Source organism: Cannabis sativa, chromosome 3 (genome assembly GCF_029168945.1).
Source record: "Cannabis sativa cultivar Pink pepper isolate KNU-18-1 chromosome 3, ASM2916894v1, whole genome shotgun sequence".
In the NCBI taxonomy this organism is placed as follows: domain Eukaryota; kingdom Viridiplantae; phylum Streptophyta; class Magnoliopsida; order Rosales; family Cannabaceae; genus Cannabis; species Cannabis sativa.
In genome coordinates this window covers 40,619,418-40,644,058 of record NC_083603.1, presented here as the reverse complement: position 1 = coordinate 40,644,058, position 24,641 = coordinate 40,619,418, and the positions used below count along the sequence as shown (strand labels likewise).

Genomic DNA, 24,641 nt, shown 5'->3' with positions numbered 1-24,641 from the left:
AGTTGTTCTCTTGTTTTGTTTGTGTGTTTGAGGTTGTGGTTAGTGGTTACATTTTAGTTAAATAAGACATAACCATATTAAATTGCTCATAAATGTGTCATAACAAGATTGTAAATATGTTAATGAGTTGATAAGTTACCAAAATTTAACATGATTCTTTATATAAACGGGTCGGGTCAGATCAACCCGGTGGGTTTAGGTTTTAATTTTTGACACGATTAATAAATGAATCGAGTTTGGGTTTGATATTTTCTTGTAATACTTAAGCCTCGACACAACATGAACACGACCCACAAACACGAATTACCATCTCTAAATGAAAGCATTCTATAAATGAGGACATCTTTTTTTATTTATGGAGTAAGGGTATTCATAAATTTATATTTTATGGAATGAGTACATTCCTCGGATGAGGACATCTATAAATTTAATGGAACGAGAGCATTCCATAAGTTTATATTAGGTAGAGTCAGGACATTCCCATAGATGAGTAGTGAATAAGAGAAGAATGAAATACAAAGTAAAAGAGAGGGGAGAATGAGAGCAATCTATGAATACTTATCCTTGAAAACTGAAAAAAGGGAAGAACAACAATAAGAGTAATTTTTTTATATCTTCATTTTTTTATTTCCAAAGTGTCTGACCCTTGTCCTCCCATTGTTAGTTTGATATTTTTTTCTTTATAGACTTCAATTTTTTTTAATTCTTTCTCACCGGTTTTTTTTTCATATTTATTATTATTATTTTATTTATTTAATAATAATAAAGAAAAAATAGTACAACATAATTATTAAATTAAAATATATTAGGCGTTGGGTGATGTGAATTTATTTGTGGGTGCTAGCATTAAAGATCAAGACTGGAAGATTAGCCTTAGGGAGGTGGTGATGCATTGCGCTAGGAAGTTCCTTTGCTCGGCGACTTCCCCAACAACAGTTGGGTTTGCTCCTCATGCAGCGGAGGCGCTGCTTGCAGGGCCTACTTCTTTGTCTCAAGCTTGGTTATATGAGGCTTAATTGCTTCCGATTGGTGCAAGTTATCTCAAATAATAATAAGAGGTCTACTGAATTTGGTACAATTGTACATGACATTAAACATAATGTTATGACTCAATTCTCTACATCATATTACTTTGTTTTTAGATTTCTCTCAAGTTTAGTGGCCTAATTTCCCTCCCGGTCTCCAACTTTAATTATTTTGTATTGTAACTCTATTAGCATTATTTGTACCTTATCAATAGAAGATCCGATAATTAATAACACTAATAACAATAAATAGAAAACATTTCCTTGAAGATATCATAATTGTTAAAATTTAGAGGTTTGGTTGTACTTCTAACCCTCTTTGCTCAATACTAACAACATGTGAGGTAGTTTGGCTGTGTAATTCTTATGAATAAAGGACAATGTTATTTTTGGTTAAATACGTATTTGGACAATATATTATGCTAAATTATATTTCAAAGTATTTTGAAGAATATGTTTAAAAGTAAATTGAATCATCTCTAATTCTTATAAAACTAACTTTAAATTCAATCTTTTATTCTCACCAAAATAATTGAACTTACTTCAAAACTAGGTTGACCAAAATAAGGATTGGGCCATTATTTGGATTGTTTTTATCAAAACTTTAGATTTCCCAATTACTTCAAAAGGCTATGACTTGTTGCATTTGAATCTAGCTTTATTTAGGAGTAAAAATAAAAACCTTTGAAATAAACATGGATTTTTTTAAAAAAAAAAACTCAGATTTTTAGCAAAAGAAATATATTAGTAATAAGAAAATCAAAGCATATGAATAGGGAAGTTACTTGCAGCCACTAAATTTGCCTAAATATAATTATATGGTCAAGTAAAATTGGGATATAGATCGATCATCCAATAATAAAATTTATAACAAATGCATTTAACACTCGCAAGCCTACAAAATATTCTGACATTCAAACCTTTAAATACCAAAAATAAAAAAGTGACAAATTCGTCCAACTTAAACGATAAAACAAAATTTGAGTTTAGATTTGTTCTAACATAATAAACCAAAAGACTCATAAATCTGTTTGAGCAATAAAATACTGCCAAACCTAATTCATTCTTCGGATCAGCTCGTTGATGAAGTTCTCACGGTTTCCAGCATCTCCTCCTTCAACGTAGTGATTCCTCTTCTTCTTCATGCCACCCAATGGTGCCTTCAGCTTGAAGGGCCATAAGAAGTTGTTGGCTTCCTTAAAGTGAGGTCCAACAGTGGTGATCTCGTGGATAAGATCTTCGGTACAAATGATTCCGTACTTTCCAAGAGCCTGTTGTAATAACGAGGGAGTTAGAATAATTGCCAAGAACTCAAAAATAAGACAAATAGAGACAGAACTCGAGAAAATATCCACAAACCTGTTCAACAACAGAGTTGTCGGTCAATGCAACTCTTTGCTTGTTGAGCTTGCCATGTCCTCTCTTGTAGATCAATTCCTTAACACTCTTCAAATTGGGGTATCTAAAATAAAGCAAAAGTAACTAATCAGACCACTTGAAGCAGAAGAATGCAATAATAACAACAAAACTAAGAAACAGTGCACTCATACATACCCGTATGTAACATATGGTTCAACCCTGTGAAGCATGTTCATGGTGGCTTTGTTAACTTTAAGGAACACACCGTTGAAAATCTGTTCAAGAAAGACAGAAAATCAATCATCATACTGAAAATTTTAATGGCATTCAAAGCAAATGGAAAACCAAAACAAAATTAGTTTATAGAAATGCACTTAAAATGGAAAATGTATCATATTATTGTAAGGTGAACAGTGGATTATACCTACAAATTTACATGACAATCTGTAAATTAAACATAACAAAAACAGTATGGCAAACTTCCAACTTATGCCCGAAATATGAAGTGAAAAGCCATGTTTCTCCACTTCTAAAAGAAACAAGCTAACACAAACAAACATCTATAACAAAGACAAATTTCCAATGGCATCTATATAGTTCACAACACAAATAATGCTTTACCTGTCTCAATCGCAAGAGCTGCAAGATAGTCCTTGTCTTTGGGTGCATGGCATTAATACTGGAAAAACCAAAATCATTCCACAGAATCAATACCCAGAACAGAAAAAACTTATGTATCAATATCAATAAGCCACAATACATACCCACGGATACGAATGATGAACAAGAGCTTGGCCTCTGGTTCAACATAGAAACCTCCCTTCAACTTGGCTTCACGCTTAAGTTGAATCAACTCCTTCTCCTAAAAAACCATTATAAAATAGCAAACAATTAATAATTAAAATAAATAATCAATAATAAATAACCCTAATCTACCATAGAATAGGGTAAACTAACTACCTGCTCTGAATATTCATGAGCGTACTGTTTGGCTCTGTTGTAAATGAGCTTTCTGTTCTCAGCATTCTTCACCTTCAAAGTCTGAAGTTCTTGTGTTTTAGCCAAAGCCCACTCTTCTTCTCTCTTTTGCTTTTTCAAGACGGACTCTGGAACCAAAGCCTTGACTTCACCCATCTCTACAGACAAACCCACTAAACTTAATAAAGCTAAAGCTTCATAACAATCAAAAATTCACAACTAAAAAATCAAATCATAGAAAGTGAAACTTTTAATCAAATTAACCAAACTGGTAATAACCCAAAGTCCATTTTTTTCTACTCATACGAAGAAAAACCAGAAATCACAAGTAAGATCTAAACTTTAATTTCACCTAATCACGCATAGAAGATAACAATAACAGTATTTGAGATCGAAACCCAAATTAAGGTTCTAACAGTATCAATGTCAAAAAAAAAAATCCAAAACACAACAAAATTTAGAACCAACGAAGTAAATCAATGGATTTTAGCAATGGAAATGAAAGCAGAGATTAAAGAGAAATGAGGGAATCGTACCGCCGAAGAGAATGTAGCAGAGGCGCTTCTGAGTGAGTAATGGGAGAAACTAGGGTTTTGAGAGACCTCTTTAAAAGTGAAGGGTGAAACCCTAGTAACCCTTCTCATCTCTATTTGTAATCGGTGGAAATGGATTGGACCAGGCCGGCCCAGTTCGACTTTTATGGGCTTTCAAATTTCTGACCCACTACAAAGCCCAATTTCAATTATTTCACAAATATACAAAAATAACAAAAAAATACTACGGAATTTTAAGTATTATTATTATTATTATTATTATTATTATTATTATTATTATTATTATTATTATTATTATTATTATTATTATTATCAAATAGTGTTGTGTCGATTTGTTAATGTAATCATCAATTTTTATGTTTCCAACCAACCAAACCATACCAAACAAATTTTGCAATGTGTTTAGCAAATTAATATAGCAATACTTCTAACCATTTGGTGAGTTATTTTTGAGCTTTTTTTTTTTTTTCCTAGCATATATTTATCAAAGTTATTTATTAATAATATAAATCATATTGAAATTTTCAATTTCGAAAATACAAATCAACCTCCATAAAAAATAAACTTATCATCAAATACTCAATTTGACACAAACTAAATAAGAGCAAATCACATTAATATAATTATATTAATAATTAAAAACTCCAAATATTTTATATCGTCTGCTAAGATTTCTTGTTCTTAAATCTTTAGCCGCTGAAAGTTATCTTTTTTTTTTTTTTCAGCCACACCCGTCAGCCCTCCCTGGGATTAGGCATGGCTTGGCATGAGGTTTGTGATATGTCTAGTTTTCGATTATTTGTATTAGGTGTGTCACTGGTTCTTGGTTTTCCATAGCTAGGAGGAAAACCATGCAAGAAATAGCATTTGTCTTTATAATGGCCTGATTTTTGGCAATGTGTGCAGTGGGGTGGAGGCCTTTTATTCTTGAATGCCTAATTGGCCATGGGATTTGGATTAACAGCTGGGGGGAGGGACAGTAGCAGCAGCTGCAATGGTGGTAATATTTCTATTACCCAATGTTCTTTGCCTCTATTGGTGAATGACCATGGAAAAGACCTTATTGAGAGAAGGACAAGGGTCAATAAGTAGAATCTGATCACGGACAACATGAAAAGATTCATTGAGTCATTTTAAGAATTGAAGAACTTGGTCATGATTGAGATGGGCATGGTTCTGTGTTGCAGCTGCACAAGTACATGGAATTCGAGGGCGAATTTGATTGATTTCATCCCATATCGTTGTTAGTTTAGTAAAATAGGCACTGCCTGAATCATCACCTTAGGTAAGATAGGTGAGAGTTTCATTTAATTCAAAGATTCTTGGACTGTTTCCTTGGTTGAATCTATTGTTTAAGACAGTCCACATCTAAGAGTCAGTATCAACATACATGATACTGCTTTTAATTTCAGGTGACATAGAGTGGAGGATCCATAACATCACCATTTGATTACATCTAACCTAAGAACTGTAGAGATTATCATTAGGAGGGGGGTGAGGAAGAGTACCTTCAAGAAATGGTGTTTTGTTCCTGGCGCCAATGGAGAGCTTGAAGTCGCGTTTCCATGGCTAGAAGTTTCGATCTGTGAGGACAGGGGTCGTGAGGGCCAAGCCTGGATGATTGGCATTACTGAGATAGTATGGAGATCTGACATCTTCATATGCCGGTTGATCAGCTGGAGGAACGCGAGGAACCTGGATAGGAACAGATCGAGGAGGAGGATCGGCAGAAGCATGAGACGGATCAATATGTGTTTGTGTATTGGCGAAAGTGTGGGATGGTGGATGAGCTATGGTGGCATCGACCACGAGAACACTGGTGGTAGCTGACGTGGTGGCTCTAGTTCTCACCATTGTTGAGTTCTTAAAAGCTTCAAGGAACTTCTTGGAGCTTTATTGTGTTGCATCTGATACCATATTACAATATAGAAAACAGAGAATCTTTATTGATTGTGAATATTGAATGATACAATGGCAAGGAAAGATACAATTATATATACTGTGTACAGAGTACACAACCACCGACTAAATCTCCTAACTAACATAACAGAATAATGATATTAACAGTTTTAATAATTAGGTTTTTGCTACTGCGATTAAGTTTTTACTACTACGATTAGCTAGTGGTGGAGTTATGTACCTTGTATAATAGTTGAGTGTTCAAATTAAGGGGTTGAATAAATCTGATACAACTATTATGTTGTGTTTTTTAAGCGGTGGAAGCAACTCAATATAAATATTTTTAAGGTTAACAGTAATGCTGCAATATTTTTCCTTTTATTTTATTTTGTCAAACGATCGAAGAATCAAGCCACCGATTGGTTGACTCGTTATTCTAATTCTAATCCCGGTAGTATTTCCAAATGAAAAAATATCCTAATTAAGTTGTACACTGTTATTTTAACTAATTGCTACTAATAACATTTTATAATATCTTCAAAAATATAACAATACTTATTATTGTTAGGTTAGTTGATTATGAAAACCTTTTCTTCTTATTTTTACTGAAACTGATTATAAACAATATCATGAATCATTTCAGTTTAATAATAATATGGTTAAAAGAAAAATGTCATAATTGTTGAAATTCTAACAAAAAATCACTAAAATAAAAATAATATTCTAAACATAGACAAGATGGGCCTAAAAGAAAATCAAAGCCCAAATGATTTGTTTGGTGTATGACCCATTGACTGACCCCATTTTCAACTCTTGTCTGTTTCTCTCTCCAATCTTTGTGGTTGGCCAGTGACCCAGATCGAAATCCAGCGAATGAAGGAAACACATTCTCGATCGGAGACTATGAAATGTGACATCTTTTGAGTTTCAAAAATCTCATGGGGATTTGTTTCAGTATTGAAGATGATCCTCACCAGTCCATTAAGAGGATTCCAGGTAATTCACATTTTATGTCATAAAAAATAAAAAACCAAACTTTGATTCTTCAAATTTTCAATCAAATTTCAAACTTTTTCTCTTCTTTTTTCTGGGTTTGATCGAAAATAACTGCCCTTTATATTATTTTCGTTAATCACTTCATTTCCAACTATTTAAACATAGATAACACCAAAAAGTTTGCTTTTTTAATTAATTTGCATTAAATGCAACACATTTGATCCCATAACTGAATTTTTTTTGACATTAAAGCCCCCACCTTTGATTCCATAACTGACCTTTTGAATCATTAATGCTTAAGAGAATTATGAACTAACTAACTATCTTTTTTTTCTTTGTAAAATTTTTGAAGTGGGACTTGCAGCATCATCTGTGAGAAACCCTTGTGAAGCAGATAGAAGTAATAGTAGTAGTAGCACTCCCTTGGCTCCAAGGGATGTCAAAGATCTACGCCAAAATCCTGGTTACAGCAATGTTGACATATTTAGTTATGAGGAGATGAGACTTGCCACTAAGAGATTTCGCCCTGATTTGATTCTTGGTGAGGGTGGTTTTGGTGTTGTTTATAAAGGACTTGTTGATGATTCTGTTCGTTCTGGTTACATAACTACTCAAGTTGCTATTAAAGAACTTAATAGAGAAGGCTACCAAGGTGACAGAGAATGGCTGGTACATATACATATATATATATATATATTATTAACTATATCACTATTTCACTATTCTCTTTCTTTTCATTTATCTTTTGTGTTGTTTTGGTTTTCATTGTTTGTTTTGCTTTTGTAGGCTGAAGTTAACTATCTTGGTCAGTTGAGACATGATAATCTTGTAAAGCTTATTGGTTATTGTTGTGAAGATGAACATAGATTATTGGTGTATGAATACATGGCAAGTGGAAGCTTAGAAAAACATCTTTTCCGTAGTAAGTTTTTGGTGTTTTATGCAATTTGGTTTTTACAGAACTTACTTGAGAATTCAGCATCCACACAATTCCTTTACAAGTATATTATATAAATATATGTATATGTATGTACTTGGAGTAAGATATGGGCCATGATTTGTTTTTATTTGTGTCTTGTTTGTCTTTTTGGGGTCATAGGAGTGGGATGCACTCTAACTTGGTCAAGGAGAATGAAGATTGCTTTAGATGCTGCTAAAGGACTTGCTTTTCTTCATGGGGCTGAAAGACCTATCATATACCGCGATTTCAAGACCTCAAACATCTTGTTGGATGGGGTTTGTTACTTTTCTCATGATTCTTTTTGGATTTTGGGATATGGGGTTGGGACTAGTTGAGTACTATAATTAAAACAAGCTTGAATCATGTGTTGAAAGTGAGAGTTTGGTTGGAAAAAATTGTGCAGGATTTTAATGCGAAACTTTCAGATTTTGGTCTTGCAAAGGAAGGTCCTATGGGAGATCAAACCCATGTTTCGACACGTGTGATGGGTACTTATGGATATGCTGCTCCTGAGTATGTTATGACAGGTGAGTTGAATCAATCAAATTTGAAGCTTTCACATTTTTTCTCCTTTGAAGACTTAAAACACATGTTATGAGATATGCATTGATAACTACATGTTGAAGGGTTTAGTGATTTTGGTGTTTTTGTGTCTCAAAAACTGAGTAGTTGTGTTGATCATTTGCAGGACATTTAACAGCGCGTAGCGATATTTATGGATTTGGAGTAGTGCTACTCGAGATGCTAATTGGAAGAAGAGCAATGGACAAGAGCAGACCTAGCCGAGAACACAACCTTGTTGAGTGGGCGCGTCCACTTTTAAACCACAACAAGAAGCTTCTTCGGATTTTAGACCCGAGGATAGAAGGACAGTATTCAGCTAAAACTGCAATGAAGGTAGCCCATCTGGCATACCTATGCCTTAGTCAAAACCCGAAAGGCAGGCCTCTAATGAGCCAAGTGGTAGAAATCTTAGAGGCATTTCAGACGAACGAGGAAAACCAAGAAGAAGAATTGCTTCAAAATGGAGGAAACGGTATAACTCTTTATGAAGCTCCCAAGGTTGCTGCTCCTTCATCTTTCGAAGAGAAGAAAAGTGTGTATAGAAGTAACGGTGTAAAGACAACAGAAGCGTATCCTAAGAGCAAGCCAGGAAATGGAAGGAGCAAGAGTGAGCCACCGAGCGACTTTTTTGAGCGTCATAACCAATCCCCTTTGATGGATTGTGGTCCTGGTGATGAGAAATCGGCTTCCACAAGACGTTGATGAGCTATGGATAGAAAGTTGAATTGTATAAGATCCCTCCTCAGCTGCTCTATCCATTTGTTGTTGTATGTTTGCTACTTTTTCTTTTTCTTTTTGTAGATTCTCTAAAATGAGAATTTGAGATTCTTTTTAAGCTAGTTGCTCTTGTAGAACAAGCCTTAAAACAAAGGCATAATTAATGAAATTAAAAAGCTTTTAATGTTCCCCCATCTTTGTTTGGACAAAATAACATTAATAATAATCCACAAAATTACAAAAAGAGGTGTCTCAGAACCCCTCATAATAAAGTGTGAAAAATACAGATTTGCACAGCATCTTGCTTCACTATTTTCACTCATCCAATCGATTCGGTCCCCATAATATAACATCTCCGGCGGAAGAAGAAGCAAGTTCATCATCATAACCTTGAGTTTGATTAATCTATCAAGAGCATTTTCCTACAGAATAAGAGAAGATCATAAATACTTCATACCATTCAATATACAATTTTGCTTCAAACCAAAACCAAGAAACTTACCCCATACATGGTGTAGCTTAGCTGCTACCTGATTCATGGATCTTTTCTCCAAAGGATTAGAGAATTCCATTCTTAAAGCCTCCTGAACCGCAGATAACAGCTTTTGCCTTGCTTTTACCGTCGACATGAGGTAATTCGGTCCATGAACAGTACTCAAGTCAACAACCTACAAAACAAAGTGTTAGACTTTCAACCATTTCCAAAAGTTAATTCAAGGTTGAAACTCATTGTTAATTTAGATCAGACTTGCCTGCTGTAACCAAGGAACCAATGTAGTTGTAAACTTCTGTTCTTGGAGAAATGATCCCAAAGTACTGAGCACATCACTGACCATTTTCGAGGATAAACATTCCAGCACAGGACCAGTTATGTCAAAAAGCTCCATTACAATTTGCTCGTCGCGAGAAGAAAGAGCTTCCTCGTATGCAGATTCAAGGTCTCCTTCACACAGAAGGCCTTTCACACGTTTCCAGAGGCTATTTTTATTCTCCAAACCAGTTCTTCTAGATGTAATACTAGAAGTTGGACCGAAAATAGGATCACTTCTCACTTGACCATATCCCATTCTCCCTGTCCCTTGCCTAAGACATCTTTGGGTGTCCATACCAGTAGGATTCCTACTGAAATTTACCTTAGTACTATTAGCCCGCATTTCTGTTCCTCGTTTAGTTGAAGTGTTTCTAAGGTTACTTTCAAATACATTTTCGCCCCAGTTTTCGTTGCTTTTCGCTGACAGCAATGAAGGCTGTCTGCTTTGACTATCTACTGATGGCCTAGGAGTGCATGAGGTAGAGAGTCTTGGAGAATGCAAGACATGGCTTTGTTTTATCAGCTTTGAGGTTGTTAAATTGGAAAGTTCTTCCCTTTCTCGTTGTACAATATTTTGAGCTAGCCTATCCACTACATCTTCCAAACCAACCACTCTTGATTGTAACATGGACAAACTATCCATTATCCCAGTTGAAAACACCTGCAAATAAAGAAGAAATAGTTAGATTTAGAAACCATTAGTGTATGAGAAAAAAACAACATAGTGTTCTTCTGATACAACCCACTTGAGTTTGGAACTCACTTCCAAATACCAACCTAAGAGAGAAGGGTGTCCAAGCAATTATATACTACTAACCAATCTCATACTTGGTCAATGTGAGATCCTAACAACATACCCACCTTTGGAGCCGACATCCATGATGGCCTACTCTGGGCCTAATCCACAGGTCGCCCCCTCCATAATGTCGGTCCCACTCTAATACTACTTGATACAACTACTTGGGTAGAACTCACTCGAAAAAGTTAGCCTAAGAAAGGAGGGTGTCGAAATAGTTATATACTGCTAACCAATCCCATACTTGGTCAATACATGACACTACTAAAGCAAGAACCTTTAAGCTTAATGAACCATAATGTTGAATCAATGAACACAAAAAGACTTGAACTTTATTAATTTTTACCTGTAAAAGATCCATTAAACTTGATTGTTTGTCTTCAATCTGCACAAGTTGATTTCGTATACAATTCATCTCATTCACCATTTGCAAACAGCAATGTGAACTTGGAGCAGACTCAGTCACAGTTGAATCAAGACTAGCACGGTCCCGAATCTTGGTAGGAATAGGATACATCTGTTCCTCATCACAACAATTGCTTTCAGGTGCAAATTTCTGATCTCTTTCTGTTGCCTTGGCCTTAGGCAAACCACCACCTTCATGACAAACTTTGACAATTTTGGTTTCAAAATCATGAGAAAGAACATTGGAGATTGAAGAGGAACATTCTTCCTGTTTGTCATCCATATGAACATATTCATATCCAATATCCTGCAAGCTTGTCACATCAGTACTCAATCTCTCATAATTTTTCGTAACCGAGCTACCCTCAGATTCTTCATTGTTAAGATCAGCCAAAGAAAGATTATGCTGCTGGTGTGTTGTTGTCTTCGGGACAGCAATTTCGATACGCCAATCATCATCATCATCATCATTGTTATTACTGTTGGATTTGAGTGAATTTTGAACATAAGTTTGATTACATTTCTTTCTAATAGACAAAGGAATCCTTGCCTTGGTAGAGCTTGAACCTGAACTATTTACTTTCTTAGGAGCAACATCTTTCCAACCCAATTCTCCACCACTTGTTAGATCACTGTACTCATCACCACAATAATTTTCTGTAAAAAAAAAAAAAAGCAGACACCCCATTATAAGATCAGAAGAGTTTAATACAATAAAAACATAAAAAACATTGTGTAATGAAGAAAAGTATTGACCTTTAATTGAAGAACCAGTTTCAGAAGGTTGAGGAGTATGAGAACCTGGAAGAGTTTTCCAACACTGAAGGGCATGTAAGACAGTGTCCCTAACAGGCTTGACCTTATCGAAACGACATGACTCCAAAGATCTTACACATGAAGGCTTAAGGGATCCTAAGAAAGAAGCTCCACTTGAAGCTATCTCTGCTAGTGCTAAAGAAGCAGCTTTTCTTGTTGACCAATCATTGCTTTTCAGAGATTCTTGAATGCTGCCCATTGCACTTACTAATATGTTTTGTGTTGGGGCACCTCCAGCCTAAGCACATAGATACATATTCAGATCAGATCAAAACAAAACAAAACCAAACCATTGAATCAAACTTTTTGTTAAGAAAAAAAACACAAATTTTCAGTCTAACAGTGCAAATGGGAGCATTACAGACAATACAAATCAGGTCTATTGGCCTCATCCCTCAGCTATCACCAGAGAGTCCAAAATTTCCGATAATTTTAAGGGACATTTGCGGCATAAGTATTCAAAATTTTGAGTTGTAATCGGCATAAATTCAATAATTTTTTTAACAGCATAAGTACCTAATGTATGTTAGTAAAACTGTAATTGTCATTCAGTTTTGTTATTATAGACTCCATTAGGTGGAGATCAAATCAAACCAACCCAAATCATTGAATCAAAGATATTTGTTAGAAAAACACAAATTTACACTCAAACAGTGAAAATGGAAGCATTACAAACAATATAAATGAGGCCTATTGGCCTGGTCCCACTAGAGAGCCCAAAATTTCCCATAATTTCAAATCACTATAAAATGTGAAAGTTAAGTTAATTCAGATCACAATGACAACAATAGCAATATTCATAAGCAAAACACAACAACAACAACAACCAAACCAAACCATTGAATCAAGATTAAAAAACAAACACAAATACTGCAAAATGGGGAGCATTAAAAACAACATAAATCGGCCTATTGGCCTTATGCCTCAGCTACCTCATAATTTTAAATCACAATCACAACAATAGAAGAACAACTCACCAGTATAATGCTCCTATTCAACTCAATAATGGAAGGTTTAGCCATAAAATGAGGATTCTTAAGCAACTTAGTGGTTCTAAGCAACATCCTATGCAAAAGCGAAACAGGTGGATTATGAGTGTTGTCAATAACAGCAGCCAAACACAAAGCACTCCCACATTGCACCTGTCTATTCTGTTCACCAAGAGCTTCAAAAAGAGGTCTAACAAGAGTAACAAAGAGTCTCCCATCCACATCACCATCACCATCACTATCAATATCACTAAACTTAGAAGCCATAAGAGCAACAGTCTGAACACAAGCATCTCTAACAACAGAATCAGGATCCTTAAGCCTCTTCAAAAGGGTATTAACCATTTTAGGAAGATGGGGTGAAATAAGTTGTGGAGGATGGTATCTAAGCAAACTCCCCATGAGTCTAACACATTCTTTACGAACAGAAATCTTGTGTTCTGAATCAGTATCAAGAATACAAGACAGAAATGGAAAAATCCCATCTGGGGTTAGTGAATGAGCAGTCTTTTCAAGCTCATCTACACCAAGTTGGTAAGTATCTCTATCACCAACCTTGTTCAATGCAACTACCACTCTGTGTTTCAGATCGAAAAGCACTTGTTGGGCATTTCTCCTATTACCACCATTACTACTACTACTACCCTTCTTCATATCTGAATCTCTCTCTCTCTCTCTCTCTGAGCAGAGAAAGAAGAAGACTTGGAGATTAACAAAGAATTCAAACAAGTAATATAATAATAATAATAATAGTTAAAGATTTGTTTTTTATTTTCTTTTACTTTTTTTTGCTTCAAATTTCGCGCTTTGTGCTGAGATTTCGAATTAAGGAGAGGAAGAGAGGAGCGTTGGTAGTGGTGGGATCAGTTTTCTATGAGCAGCTCTGCCATGGTGCCACGTGGCTTTGGACTCTATAAGTTACAAGTTTCAAACTTTCCTTTTCCTAACTCATTGTTTCATCCTCCTATTCCTTAAAAATCACATCTTTATTAATTTGGGTTGGTTTTTTTTTCTCAAAAAAGATTTTTAATTTTCATATGCATGGAGTGAGTGATTTAATGAAATTCACAAAATTCATATTATTCTTAGTGTGACCCTTTTCTTATCTTTTTTTCTGTAAAGTGACATTTTTGGCAAACAACTTCAAATTTTTTTCTTTTGGGTACCTTTTAAACATCATCTTTTGGCTCTTTTAAAACTCTATTCACTATTTACTACTTTTTTTTTTTGTAAATTAGAAGTCACATTTTTTCCTTCAGTTTTCAAATTCTTTAATGTATTCATTTGTTTGAGAAGTGATACCGTTAACTTTCTATTATAATTTTTCAGTTAATCTTCGTACTAGAAAATACACGTGATTATATTTTTTAAAAAAAAAAATTCATGATGGTGTTCGTTATGTTTATAACATCATTCTTGTAAATTTTTAAAAGATTTTAAATAATTTACCGTGTCGAAAATAGATTTAATTTTTTTTTAAACACGCGTGGTAAATTAGAATATTAAAAACTCTATTTTTAGTATTCTAAACTAATCAAAAAAATTTACCATTTACAGGAATGATACTATAACTATAACTATAACAAATACCTATGAAATAAAATTAAAAAAAATATTCCAACATATAATTTCGGACATAGAGATTAACTAAAATATTATGATTAACATTCCTCTTTTCACAATTTAGAAAGTTCTAAAAAAAATCTTCATAATTTAGAAACTAAAATAAAATAATTTTTTTTAATTTATATCGTACTAAATATCATAATAATACTAATAAAAATTATTAAATGTTATAGGTTGATTCTACAATGCACTCCCTTAAAATGGATGTATTGATACACCTTTTACTTGTTTCGACATTCAGAAAAAAAATTTAGTCTATTTTTTTTTTCATATTGATGTACGTTATAGCTATTTAAGATATCCTACAAAATTTTAAAAAATTCGAAATAATTTACAATATAGAAAATAATGTTCAAACAGTCTATTTTACACGCGTATAAAATAAAATAGTCACGCGTGCAACACACTGTTTGAACGTAATTTTCGGCGTGTTAAACTTTTCCGAATTTCTTAAAATTTTGCAAAATGTCTAATTTACATGATCATTAGAAAAAATTTGACTAAAAAATTATTTCAGATACTAAAACAGATAGATATGTATCGGCATATCACTTTTAAGAGGGTACATTATAGAATTTCCCAATGTTATTTATATACTATTATAACTCAAAATGACATGTGAAAGAAAGACATTGTATGGATTATTGAAACCATTATCACAAAAACTAAAAAAGTTTGTATAACTGCCAGTTATGAACAATAGAAAGATACTCTCTTCACTTTGGCTATTCAATTTAGTGAATTTATAATGTCTGTCTTTTATTACAATTTCTTAATTAGTTTTTGTGCTCAAACACATATGTAGAATTCTTTTTTTAAAAAAGAAAAAAAAAATTATAGCGGTATTCGTTACAATTACAATATCATCCCTGTAAATTTTAAAAAAAAAATAAATAATTTACAATATCAAAAATAGATTTAAAATTTTTTGAGCACACGTGATAGACTGAAATATAAAGAATTTTTAAAAAATTTACAAAAACAATATTGTAACTATAACATGAAAAAAGTATTCCAACATGTGATTTCGAAAGTAAAAATTAATTAAGAAATTATAATAAAAAGTTGTAATTATTAATTTTCAATTTAAATTCTTTCTATTTATCTAAATATTTTGGAAGATATGTTTTTATTAAAATTTATTTATTTACTTTATCAAATTTTAGACCAGTTAAGAAAGGAAATGTCTCATGTCCCAGGTCATTATTAGATAGAAGATTTTTGTCTTTGTGCATCTTTAACGGTTTCTGTACTATACCTCATCTTTTGCAGCTTTCTTTGTTACATGTATTTTTTGTTCTCATTTTTTATTTTTTTTAAAAAATAATAAGAATAATATTTTTTTTTTTTGAAATTATATATCAAAGCTCCTCAATTTCAAAAATGTAAACAGGAATGGATATAACATCTGGAATGGAAGTCCAAAATATCATCTATAAAACCTTTTTCTAAGAATTTGAATTTGCAGAAGAATACTATTGTCAATCTCTTATTACCATTTTTCAGTCAACTGTCAACCTCTTATTACGATTTCTTAGTTAAAAAATATTATGTCAACCTTCTATTACAACTTCTGTGCTTGAAAATACATACTGAAATATTTTTTTTATAGCAGTGTTTATTATAATTACAAAATCATCCCTGTAGATTTTTAAAAAAATTCAAATAATTAACAATACCGAAAATAGAATTTTTGATATTCTAATTTACCATACGCGTTCAAAAAACTTCAAATGTATTTTCGACACTATAAACTATTCAAAAATTTTAAAAAATTTACAAAAATAATGTTGTAAGTATAACAAACACCACCATAAAAAAATATTCCGACACATATTTTCAACACAGAAATTAATTGACAACAACAGTCCTCTTTGCATCAATTGACCAAATACTTTCATTCTATAGAGCAAAGTAGTAATGATCACAATCCACAAATAGCTGACCAAATTGAATAGAGTCAATTTATAAATTCAAATAGCAAATTCCTATAACAACACAAAAGAGTTCGAAATCAAAATCATAATTTTTTAATGTAACTTTTTCAAAATCTATTATTAATTAAGAGCATAAAAATCGAAGTCCCCTTGTTCCAATGAATAAGAGGATTAGCTGCTTTATAATTATTATTATTTTTTATGGTTTTATAACCAAGGTAATAAACTTTCAAAGCTAATTGAAGACTCACTCAGGTACACAACGACTCCACAAGTGTAACGAAATCTCAAATCTCTCCCCACCACCATGGAAGTATCTACATTCAACTCGAGCCCGGGGGATATTGGAGGACACCAACTACTTGTTCAAACTATCCGAAAAAATCGGATGTTGAAATACAGCAAAAGAAAAATCCATAAAAGTGATGGACAATTCTTCACAAGGACAAAAATCAGAGAAAGGCCCTCTTAAAAAGTTCTTAATTGCCAGTGCTATCCACACTCCCAAGGCTTTCTATTTATTGAATAATAATAATAAGACATAATTTGATGATTAACAAATAACAAATTTACTCTAATTTTTGGGTTAAAACCCATCTTTTTATGTTATTGGGTAATAGATCTGTTATCACGTCCACTAATTATTATGCTTGCCAAAGGTACAAAGGGATATTTGGTCAAGAAAAAGGAAATAAGCAACATGATAACATGGAGAATTAAGAGACTAGTTGGATTTTAAGTAAGGAAAGGAATGACCGAATTTGGTAAGGGCGAGCTCATGATGGAGCCTGCTTCAACACCCGGCAGCGGTATTCTCCCAATGCCCATATTGGGAATATGTTTCTATATGCCGCATAAGTGATCATACAATTCCTATTGAACACACCCATTATTTCCTGCGATCAAAACCACTCATTTAACATGCTCATCATTACTTAAAAGAATCATGATTTTTCAGACATATACAGAGAAATATATAAAAATTACCTGTTGAGGAAAGTCTCCATTCTCCATTTGTGAGTTTATCAAATATCTAGCTGCGTGATGCAAGGGGTTGGCGTCTCTCTCAGCCTGCATACACACAAGCATTACACTTAATATACCAATTGGGCTCAACTGTTCTTAACAACATCAGAAGTTTGAAACAATTCATATTGATTTGATTAGTCAAATTCTGATGTATACCTGTCCAGCTTCAATGAGAGACATCATAGCCCATCCAGTGTTGACCAAATGTGACCTATTTCCATCAAGATTTGAGTAGACCTGTATGGAAAATCCAAAAGAGGTTACTGCCGAGAGAATTAAATAACAAAATCAACCAAAACCTATTTAAGCTCAATTTATCATCTGGAATCATTTCTGTTTCACTATTATATGTTTAATGGATTATATGTTGACAAATGTAAAAAGATAATTATATTGTGCATCTCATAATAAGAAAAGTGTGAAATGGTTCTATCCAAATCAGACTAAGCTTATAAACTAGATGTCATGCTTAGGATAAAACTTGGAGCATGTAAAAATCTTAACAAAATTAACCTTGTCTTGGCATGAAAGATAGCTCTCTCCCCATCCACCAGACTCAACCTGTTTTGATAACAAAAAGTCGCATGCTTTGCGGATGCTAGAGCAATTATTGTAGTTCTTTCCAGCAGCAACCAGCCCTTTAATCCCAAACCATGTACCGTAAGTGAAACAAACACCCCAAGAACCATACCTGTTCAGCAATTCCAAAAATTAAAAGCAAATTCGAACTCTTAAGAGAAGTTATTCCAAGGGGAGACAAAAAAGTTTTTTATTCAAACAAAGTATGTACAGATTCATCAAGTAGTGCACAAAACTGATTTGTTGGGAGGATTACAAAAGTCAGAGCTTATGAATTGTAAAACAGGACAAACCATGAACCATCTTTAGCTTGAATCTTTTCAATGTACGCAGTTGCTTTCTTGATACAATGCTCTATTTCTTCTTGCCGGTGCTCAGGGTACAAATTTCTAAATGATATCAAAGCCTGAATAGCAGCTGAGGTGCATTCCACATATCTAAAGAGTCATTGTAGTTAGTAATAAACGGTGAGCAGAAAACCATAGAAACATAAAACTGATGTAGCAGAAGGATTTTTTTGGCTCTCACGGATAATCAATGACAATGTCACCAAAGGTTTCAGCAGGGTTGATCAACTGAAATACAAAAGAAACAACAAAACAATTAAGTTATCATCTATGTATTACAGAAGGTGGCAAAAGAGCTCAAACAGACACCTTCTATATGTGTGTTTTATGGGAAATATGCGGTCCAAAAAGAAAGATGGGTTCCACACATATGAGCAACATAACAACACATGAATACCATTATGCAGATCCAGATATTAAACAGTATCCTACTAACATGAGTTGGTAGAGAGCTTATATGTGAAGGAGAAACATTGGATTTTAATAATATATTGCACAGTAATATGGGAGTACCTCCAACCATTGGTAGGATCTCGTGAGCTCATATGTTGCAAAGCCACCATCTCCATTCTGTAACATTATGTTTGGGAAAAAAAAAACATCCTATCACCAATATGATATTTCTCCTTTCAAATCATAAACCATAGGAATTGTAGCTATTAATACGAGAACAGTGTAAGAGAAAGAACAGCTTTGTCAGCTAAAATATGTCCCTTTTAATACATTTACAGAGCTGAATTATTAGAGCATCATGTACTAGATATCATTACACGAGAGACTTAAATACAGACATTGTTGTGATTTGCCTTGTCGATATTTATTACTAACTCTCCAATCTCATATGACATCATTACAAAGTATTTCTAACACAGGCTGCTATTGATCATCACAATGAAAAGAAAAGTCTTCTTAGTAAATTACAGCACCCTTGACAATTATCTCAAATGAGAGTCTTTACTGATTGAACAGTAAAAAAATCTAACAAGATAATAGTGAAAATCTTGAATCACCAACCTGTAATGAGAGAATGACATTGACAGCATCATATAAACGATTTGGCTGTACAGGTTCACCAACAATATCTGATGGAAGTTTTGATAATAGAAGAGCAGCCTGAGAAGTGAGACAGAGAAATTATAAACCAGTAAATAAAATAAATGAATCACATGGTATGTTGAGTGCAATCACTTTTAAGCCTTCTGCTGTACAATCTGAGATGGGCCAACCATGATCACGGGTGGAGAAAGGCCAAGCACCTTTTGAAATGTGGCGATACCAATAATCAAGATTACCTGGGCAATCTTCTAAAACCTATAATAAAAATAAAAAAAATAAAAGAGAGAGAGAAAGAAAGAAAGAAAGAAAGATAAATACATATTAGTAAATAGTCAGCTAAGGAGAGGTGGGGAAAAAGGCGTCAAATTGGATTTGGAAGCATTAGTTGAATTTAGACCACAGAAAAGCATTGACCTGCGAGTTTTTAATGAAATCATGTGCCTTTCTTAAAGTTGTGCTGTATTCTTGGACAAGATTGGTTGACATGATTGCCTGAGCAGCAAAAGAAGTGTCCCATAATTGACTCCCATTATACCCCTGCAATAATGTCATGTATTTAAATAAAGTTAACATGGTATTCACATTGTTAGTTGCAAAACTCGTCGTCTTTGAAGCAACTATCAAATGTTATTAGAAGGAGCTAAAATTACAAAAAGCCAAAATCACAAAAACCGGTAGTGACTTAGGCTAATGGCCACAAGTAACTTGGAGTCTCACTCTATCACATAATAATCTTATTAAGAACACCTAAATAGACCAAGTTATTGGCATCTTCCAACAAGATGTGATAACAAAACAAACAAATATCAATTTCCTTGTAAGGTGTAAAATTCTACAGCAAATAATATGCAGGTATCATTCTACAGCAAATAATATGCAGGTATCATTCTACAGCAAATAATATGCAGGTATCACGCTTTGATTTACAATAGCTACATAAGCAATGTACTATCTAAAAGTTAATTTCCGCATTTGTTCTTCACTTCTATACAACTCAAAGCTGTTTAGTACTCAGCACAAACATGAATTCACCAAACCAAAAGAAAAATGTGTAACATAAATATAAGTGCTAGAAAAAAGATGAAACATTTCGACCTGCATTTTCATGCCATCTTCAGCAATCCATAGATAATCATTGATTCTTGGAAGGTGCAACTTGAAAGCCTCTGAATTTGGATCTTCAACCCAACAGCAAAGCATGTTTAATACCTGTAAATCACAGTAATAATTATATTCCTTCATTAAAATAAGTAAATGGTTTATGTGTTCCCTTCTTAACAGTAGCAAGTTTTAACAGAAAAATATTACCAATAGAAAACATCGTCAATACCTTATTCACAGGTCCAATGCAAATATAACGAGTATTCTCATCTTCATAGTGTATATGCTCCATTGCTGCGCAGAGTGCCTTTTCTCTCAATTTTTTCCCCGGCCAATTCATCAGAACTGGCTCAACAGCCTTGTGAAGAGATGCCCAAAGGATATCTTGAATGAGCGGATGGGGGTAATACAAATCTTCCTGTAAAAACAAACGTTTCACTTTTTGATAAGAGAGAGCCAAAAAAATTCTATCACTAATTCTGAACTCCGAGCAACTAAAATTGGTACTTTATGACAACCATGAAATCATTTTGGTTATTAGAATCGGATATGCGTTTTTCTGATTGACTCATGCTAATGTTGTGTATGCAAGAGGAAACTGTTTGTTGTGGCTCCAATCTAAGGAAATTATATATAGATATACTATGATCAAGACTCGAACAAATTTGCTCCCAATATCTCCAACATGTTGAATATGCACTATGATACAAATAAGAGCATAAATGGTATATCTCTAGTTAGAGGCATGAGCTAGACTTGAAAAACAGTATCTTTCTGAGTATGGCCAACCTTTGCACATAGATTTCGTGCCTCGTTCCAGTCTATTTCATGATACGGAACAGTGAAGAGCTCCTTCCTCAAAGACAAAACCGTTGGTGTGATTGGACCAACAAACCTCTTCCCGTACAAGTAGGACATTGGTAAGTATACCATCCGACAGTGACACCACATCCTTCCTGTACAATAAAAAGAAAACTTTAAGCATTTCTATTTTGGCAGGATGAGGAAAATTCCATTTCACAAACAAGAAAAGAAAATTTTCACTCAACATATGTGAAGTCATTCGGCATCACTATGTAATGCCACATTGGGGAAAGACCAAAAAAAAAACACAATTGCAACAAATTTGGACTTTATGAAAAGGAGCGAAGAGATTCTCAACAATAGGAGAATATTAGAAATCCTAAATCCTATAGACAGAACTCGGAATAGAATGATTTCAAAGATATAAGACCTGGATGAATAGGAAGGATGTACGGAAGAAGCCATATCTCTGGAGGCAGGGGATTATTGCCAGACCATTCAAAGACACCAAGTACCTATAATCAATTCATATAAGCATCGTGATATAATTAAATGAAAACGCGAGAGCACATCCAAAAGAGACCACTGTTTAGATCAAGCTACATATTCAAGTACAAAGAGGTTGGAGTTCATTTCTCAACTGATAACCACATTTTCCCCCATGATGTAATTGCAGTAGCACCCCCATGGTCAAGAATCCATTTACGCCCATTCTCCATTGCCCCTTGCCCATCATTAGGCTCTTCACCAAGCAATCTTAAAGTAACATAGCTCAAAACGGAACCAAACATAGTGCTTGACCCTTCAATGTGCAAACCCCAACCACCATCTTTGTTCTGCAATTTCATTTGAATCAACAAAATTTCAGAACTTTGTACAACAAACTATCGCAAAGGGTAGAAAAGCTAAAGAATAAGTGTGTTCATTGGCTCAAGTTCAATACTTTTTCAATAATCCATCATCCAATCCAAATCCTTATTTTTATCTATAATAGTCCAAGATACCAATATATTACTAAAATAGTATAAAAATGAATTAGTGTGCAGAATAAAGCTAATTTTACCAAGTTTCTATGATATCAACAGATGATGTAATTAGCTAGTTAGAAATTAGATATTTACACTCAACTAACTTACCAACCACCAAAACGAGTCAACAGGATCATTTGAAAAACAAACTGTAGATGAAATGAGCCAGTTAACTACTTAAGTGAGGTTTCTTGTGAATTTTGCACATCATAACGAAAGTGACAGGATTATGAAAATGAGATTCAACTTGCCTGGTGATTGTAAAGGTAACGGCACATCTCTTTCTTATGCTCTTCGGATAAGACAGCATTAAGTGCCCCAGTGATAGACAAAGCAATTATCTGACTCAATCAAGAAATGCACAGTTCAATAAGTAATTACAATGAAGTTGAATTTAAATTAAAATTTGAGATAGAAGAAGAAGAAGATAACGTACCAAACCAGGCAAAAGAAACATCGGACCTCCATAATCACCAGGCCAATGACCATCATGAGCTTGTATGGAAGAATAAAAATTCAAAGACCTAATCAAAGTATTAGTAACCATCTCTTCAGTAACCTCTTCGTTATCTTTCACTTTAACCTGCGCCGGCATCTCTTTCGCACACGGATTCTCCTTCGAAAGCTACAAAAACATAATCGAGCATTTCGAGTATTAAGACTTGAATTTGAAATGGCAGTGAAAATGTTTGATCATGTAATTTTTGTTTTACCTGAATGCGCATGAGTAGATCGGAGCTGTGTTTCTTGTTAAAGCGATCGGCGTGGAAGACTTGGCGAGCAGTTTCGATAGCGTCGAGGTGTTGGGAATCGGTGAATGTGGAATCGAACTCCCATGTTTGTCTTCCGACATGGTTGTTGAGAGAGCTTAGCCATGAATTGGTTCCGCCATCGGCGATCTTAAGCTTCCACATTGGTACTTCGTCTTCTCCCAAATCCAAGGAAGACTCTCTCTCTCTCTCTCTCTATAGCTCTCTCTATAGCTCTATCTCTGCAACTCTGTCCTTTTTCTCTATTTCTTGTTTTTGGGGGTTATTATAAAGAATGGAAGAAACATATTGAATTGAATTAAATTCATATAATAATATGGTCCCACCAATTTAAGGAAGGAAGAAGAAAAAAAAAATTGTTATCCCACTCAATTGCCAATTGGTTTTGAGATAGAATCCATGATTCTCAACATGGTATCAGAGCCATATATCCCTTGCGGGCAAATGATCCTATCCCATCCGCACTTATACAGATAGTGACATGTCATCTTGAGGGGAATGTTGTGGACATTATCCCACATAGAATAAATGGTAGAGAATTGAGCCATATATAAGAACATGTGCTACTCTACTCATTGCCAATTAGTTTTGAGATGGAACCCCATGATTCTCAACAAATACCAGTAGTGTCAAGTATCATTTAAATTATTATCCCACCAATTTAAATTATTATTTTAAATTATATAAAACTCGATACTTAATTATACCGTTAACGATACGATACTTACTGACGAAGGTGTTAAGCATCAGTGATGTCTTTTAATATTTCTAAAAAAAATATTATTTTTGATTCTCTGTATTGTAAAAGTTATCGGTTACACAATATATTTTGTTAAATAATATTATAGACCATGTATTTATTAAAATTGTACAAATTAGTACCTTGGGTTGATATTTTTGGTTAAAAGAAAAGTTAATAATAATTGGGTCTAGAGTTGTTATGATAAAATTGAGTATATTTTTTGCTTTTATTGGTGCTAAAAATTGTCTTCAAGTAGGTTATATTAAAAAAATTATTAAAATTGAGCTCAAATACTATTTTGTACTATTATGAAAATAACATGGTCCAATTTATCATTCTACAAAATAGATGGTCCAGTCGGTAACTTTTAATAAACAAAGGATCTAAAATGGTATTTACCTAAAATAATTTATCTTTTATTTAAATTTAGAGTAATTTGTGGCAAAAATATTTAAGTTTAACTCAGATAAATATTTAAGTTCAATTTTTGACGGTAATAATATCTAAATTATATTTTTAAAATTTTCATAGGTACTCGGTCGTTAGGTCGCAAGTCATTATCCACATATTATTTTCTTATTAGTATATCTAAAAATAATTTTTGAATAAAAATAAAAATTTAATGACATGAACAAATTAGAAATTGACGCGTCACTATTAATTTGATACTTAATGGTCAAGTATCTACGGAAGTTCCAAAAATGTAACTTCGATATTATTATCGTAAAAAATTAAACTTAAGTATTTATTCG

The 24,641-nt window shown here is 33.5% G+C and overlaps 4 protein-coding genes across 4 annotated transcripts; 1 reads left to right on the top strand and 3 right to left on the bottom strand.

Annotated features, from left to right (window-relative positions):
* Window positions 1-1,871: 1,871 nt before the first annotated feature.
* On the bottom strand, window positions 1,872-5,879 carry LOC115709617 (large ribosomal subunit protein uL30y). The gene is made up of 8 exons (XM_030637756.2): window positions 5,425-5,879; window positions 3,899-4,085; window positions 3,345-3,520; window positions 3,149-3,246; window positions 3,006-3,063; window positions 2,580-2,659; window positions 2,385-2,487; window positions 1,872-2,296 (listed from the first exon to the last, which is right to left on the bottom strand). The coding sequence occupies exons 3-8, from the start codon at window positions 3,516-3,518 to the stop codon at window positions 2,081-2,083; spliced, it is 729 nt and encodes a 242-aa protein (XP_030493616.1). The 5' UTR covers window positions 3,519-3,520; window positions 3,899-4,085; window positions 5,425-5,879; the 3' UTR covers window positions 1,872-2,080.
* A 584-nt stretch (window positions 5,880-6,463) lies between these two features.
* Window positions 6,464-9,242, top strand: LOC115709236 (probable serine/threonine-protein kinase PBL17). Its single transcript, XM_030637284.2, has 6 exons — window positions 6,464-6,811; window positions 7,164-7,480; window positions 7,598-7,733; window positions 7,911-8,047; window positions 8,176-8,299; window positions 8,461-9,242. Exons 1-6 carry the CDS (start codon window positions 6,754-6,756, stop codon window positions 9,036-9,038), a joined length of 1,350 nt encoding a protein of 449 aa, XP_030493144.2. The 5' UTR covers window positions 6,464-6,753; the 3' UTR covers window positions 9,039-9,242.
* Window positions 9,183-14,605, bottom strand: LOC115709235 (TORTIFOLIA1-like protein 2). The gene is made up of 6 exons (XM_030637282.2): window positions 12,859-14,605; window positions 11,822-12,119; window positions 11,007-11,722; window positions 9,806-10,525; window positions 9,556-9,721; window positions 9,183-9,475 (listed from the first exon to the last, which is right to left on the bottom strand). The coding sequence occupies exons 1-6, from the start codon at window positions 13,522-13,524 to the stop codon at window positions 9,462-9,464; spliced, it is 2,580 nt and encodes an 859-aa protein (XP_030493142.2). The 5' UTR covers window positions 13,525-14,605; the 3' UTR covers window positions 9,183-9,461.
* Window positions 14,606-16,986: 2,381 nt separating this feature from the next.
* On the bottom strand, window positions 16,987-23,453 carry LOC115708751 (cycloartenol synthase 2). The gene is made up of 18 exons (XM_030636759.2): window positions 23,091-23,453; window positions 22,814-23,002; window positions 22,629-22,718; window positions 21,991-22,185; window positions 21,780-21,864; window positions 21,335-21,501; window positions 20,775-20,963; window positions 20,540-20,653; window positions 19,859-19,981; window positions 19,577-19,699; window positions 19,403-19,501; window positions 18,902-18,958; window positions 18,570-18,616; window positions 18,335-18,478; window positions 17,976-18,153; window positions 17,619-17,699; window positions 17,421-17,504; window positions 16,987-17,329 (listed from the first exon to the last, which is right to left on the bottom strand). The coding sequence occupies exons 1-18, from the start codon at window positions 23,289-23,291 to the stop codon at window positions 17,210-17,212; spliced, it is 2,286 nt and encodes a 761-aa protein (XP_030492619.2). The 5' UTR covers window positions 23,292-23,453; the 3' UTR covers window positions 16,987-17,209.
* Window positions 23,454-24,641: the final 1,188 nt, after the last annotated feature.

Excerpts from the sequence above, each read along its gene's own strand:
- LOC115709617 (XM_030637756.2), bottom strand. The coding sequence starts at position 3,518 with ATGGGTGAAGTCAAGGCTTTGGTTCCAGAGTCCGTCTTGAAAAAGCAA. Across the intron at positions 2,660-3,005 it reads AGCTCTTGCGATTGAGACAG|ATTTTCAACGGTGTGTTCCT; the intron begins GTAAAGCATTAT and ends TTTCTTGAACAG. Across the intron at positions 2,297-2,384 it reads ACAACTCTGTTGTTGAACAG|GCTCTTGGAAAGTACGGAAT; the intron begins GTTTGTGGATAT and ends TTATTACAACAG.
- LOC115709235 (XM_030637282.2), bottom strand. The coding sequence starts at position 13,524 with ATGAAGAAGGGTAGTAGTAGTAGTAATGGTGGTAATAGGAGAAATGCC. Across the intron at positions 11,723-11,821 it reads AACTGGTTCTTCAATTAAAG|AAAATTATTGTGGTGATGAG; the intron begins GTCAATACTTTT and ends TTTTTTTTACAG. Across the intron at positions 9,722-9,805 it reads TGGTTCCTTGGTTACAGCAG|GTTGTTGACTTGAGTACTGT; the intron begins GCAAGTCTGATC and ends TTTGTTTTGTAG.
- LOC115709236 (XM_030637284.2), top strand. The coding sequence starts at position 6,754 with ATGGGGATTTGTTTCAGTATTGAAGATGATCCTCACCAGTCCATTAAG. Across the intron at positions 6,812-7,163 it reads GTCCATTAAGAGGATTCCAG|TGGGACTTGCAGCATCATCT; the intron begins GTAATTCACATT and ends AAATTTTTGAAG. Across the intron at positions 7,481-7,597 it reads AAGGTGACAGAGAATGGCTG|GCTGAAGTTAACTATCTTGG; the intron begins GTACATATACAT and ends TTGCTTTTGTAG.
- LOC115708751 (XM_030636759.2), bottom strand. The coding sequence starts at position 23,291 with ATGTGGAAGCTTAAGATCGCCGATGGCGGAACCAATTCATGGCTAAGC. Across the intron at positions 20,964-21,334 it reads CACGAAATCTATGTGCAAAG|GAAGATTTGTATTACCCCCA; the intron begins GTTGGCCATACT and ends TTGTTTTTACAG. Across the intron at positions 20,654-20,774 it reads GCATTGGACCTGTGAATAAG|GTATTAAACATGCTTTGCTG; the intron begins GTATTGACGATG and ends TGTGATTTACAG.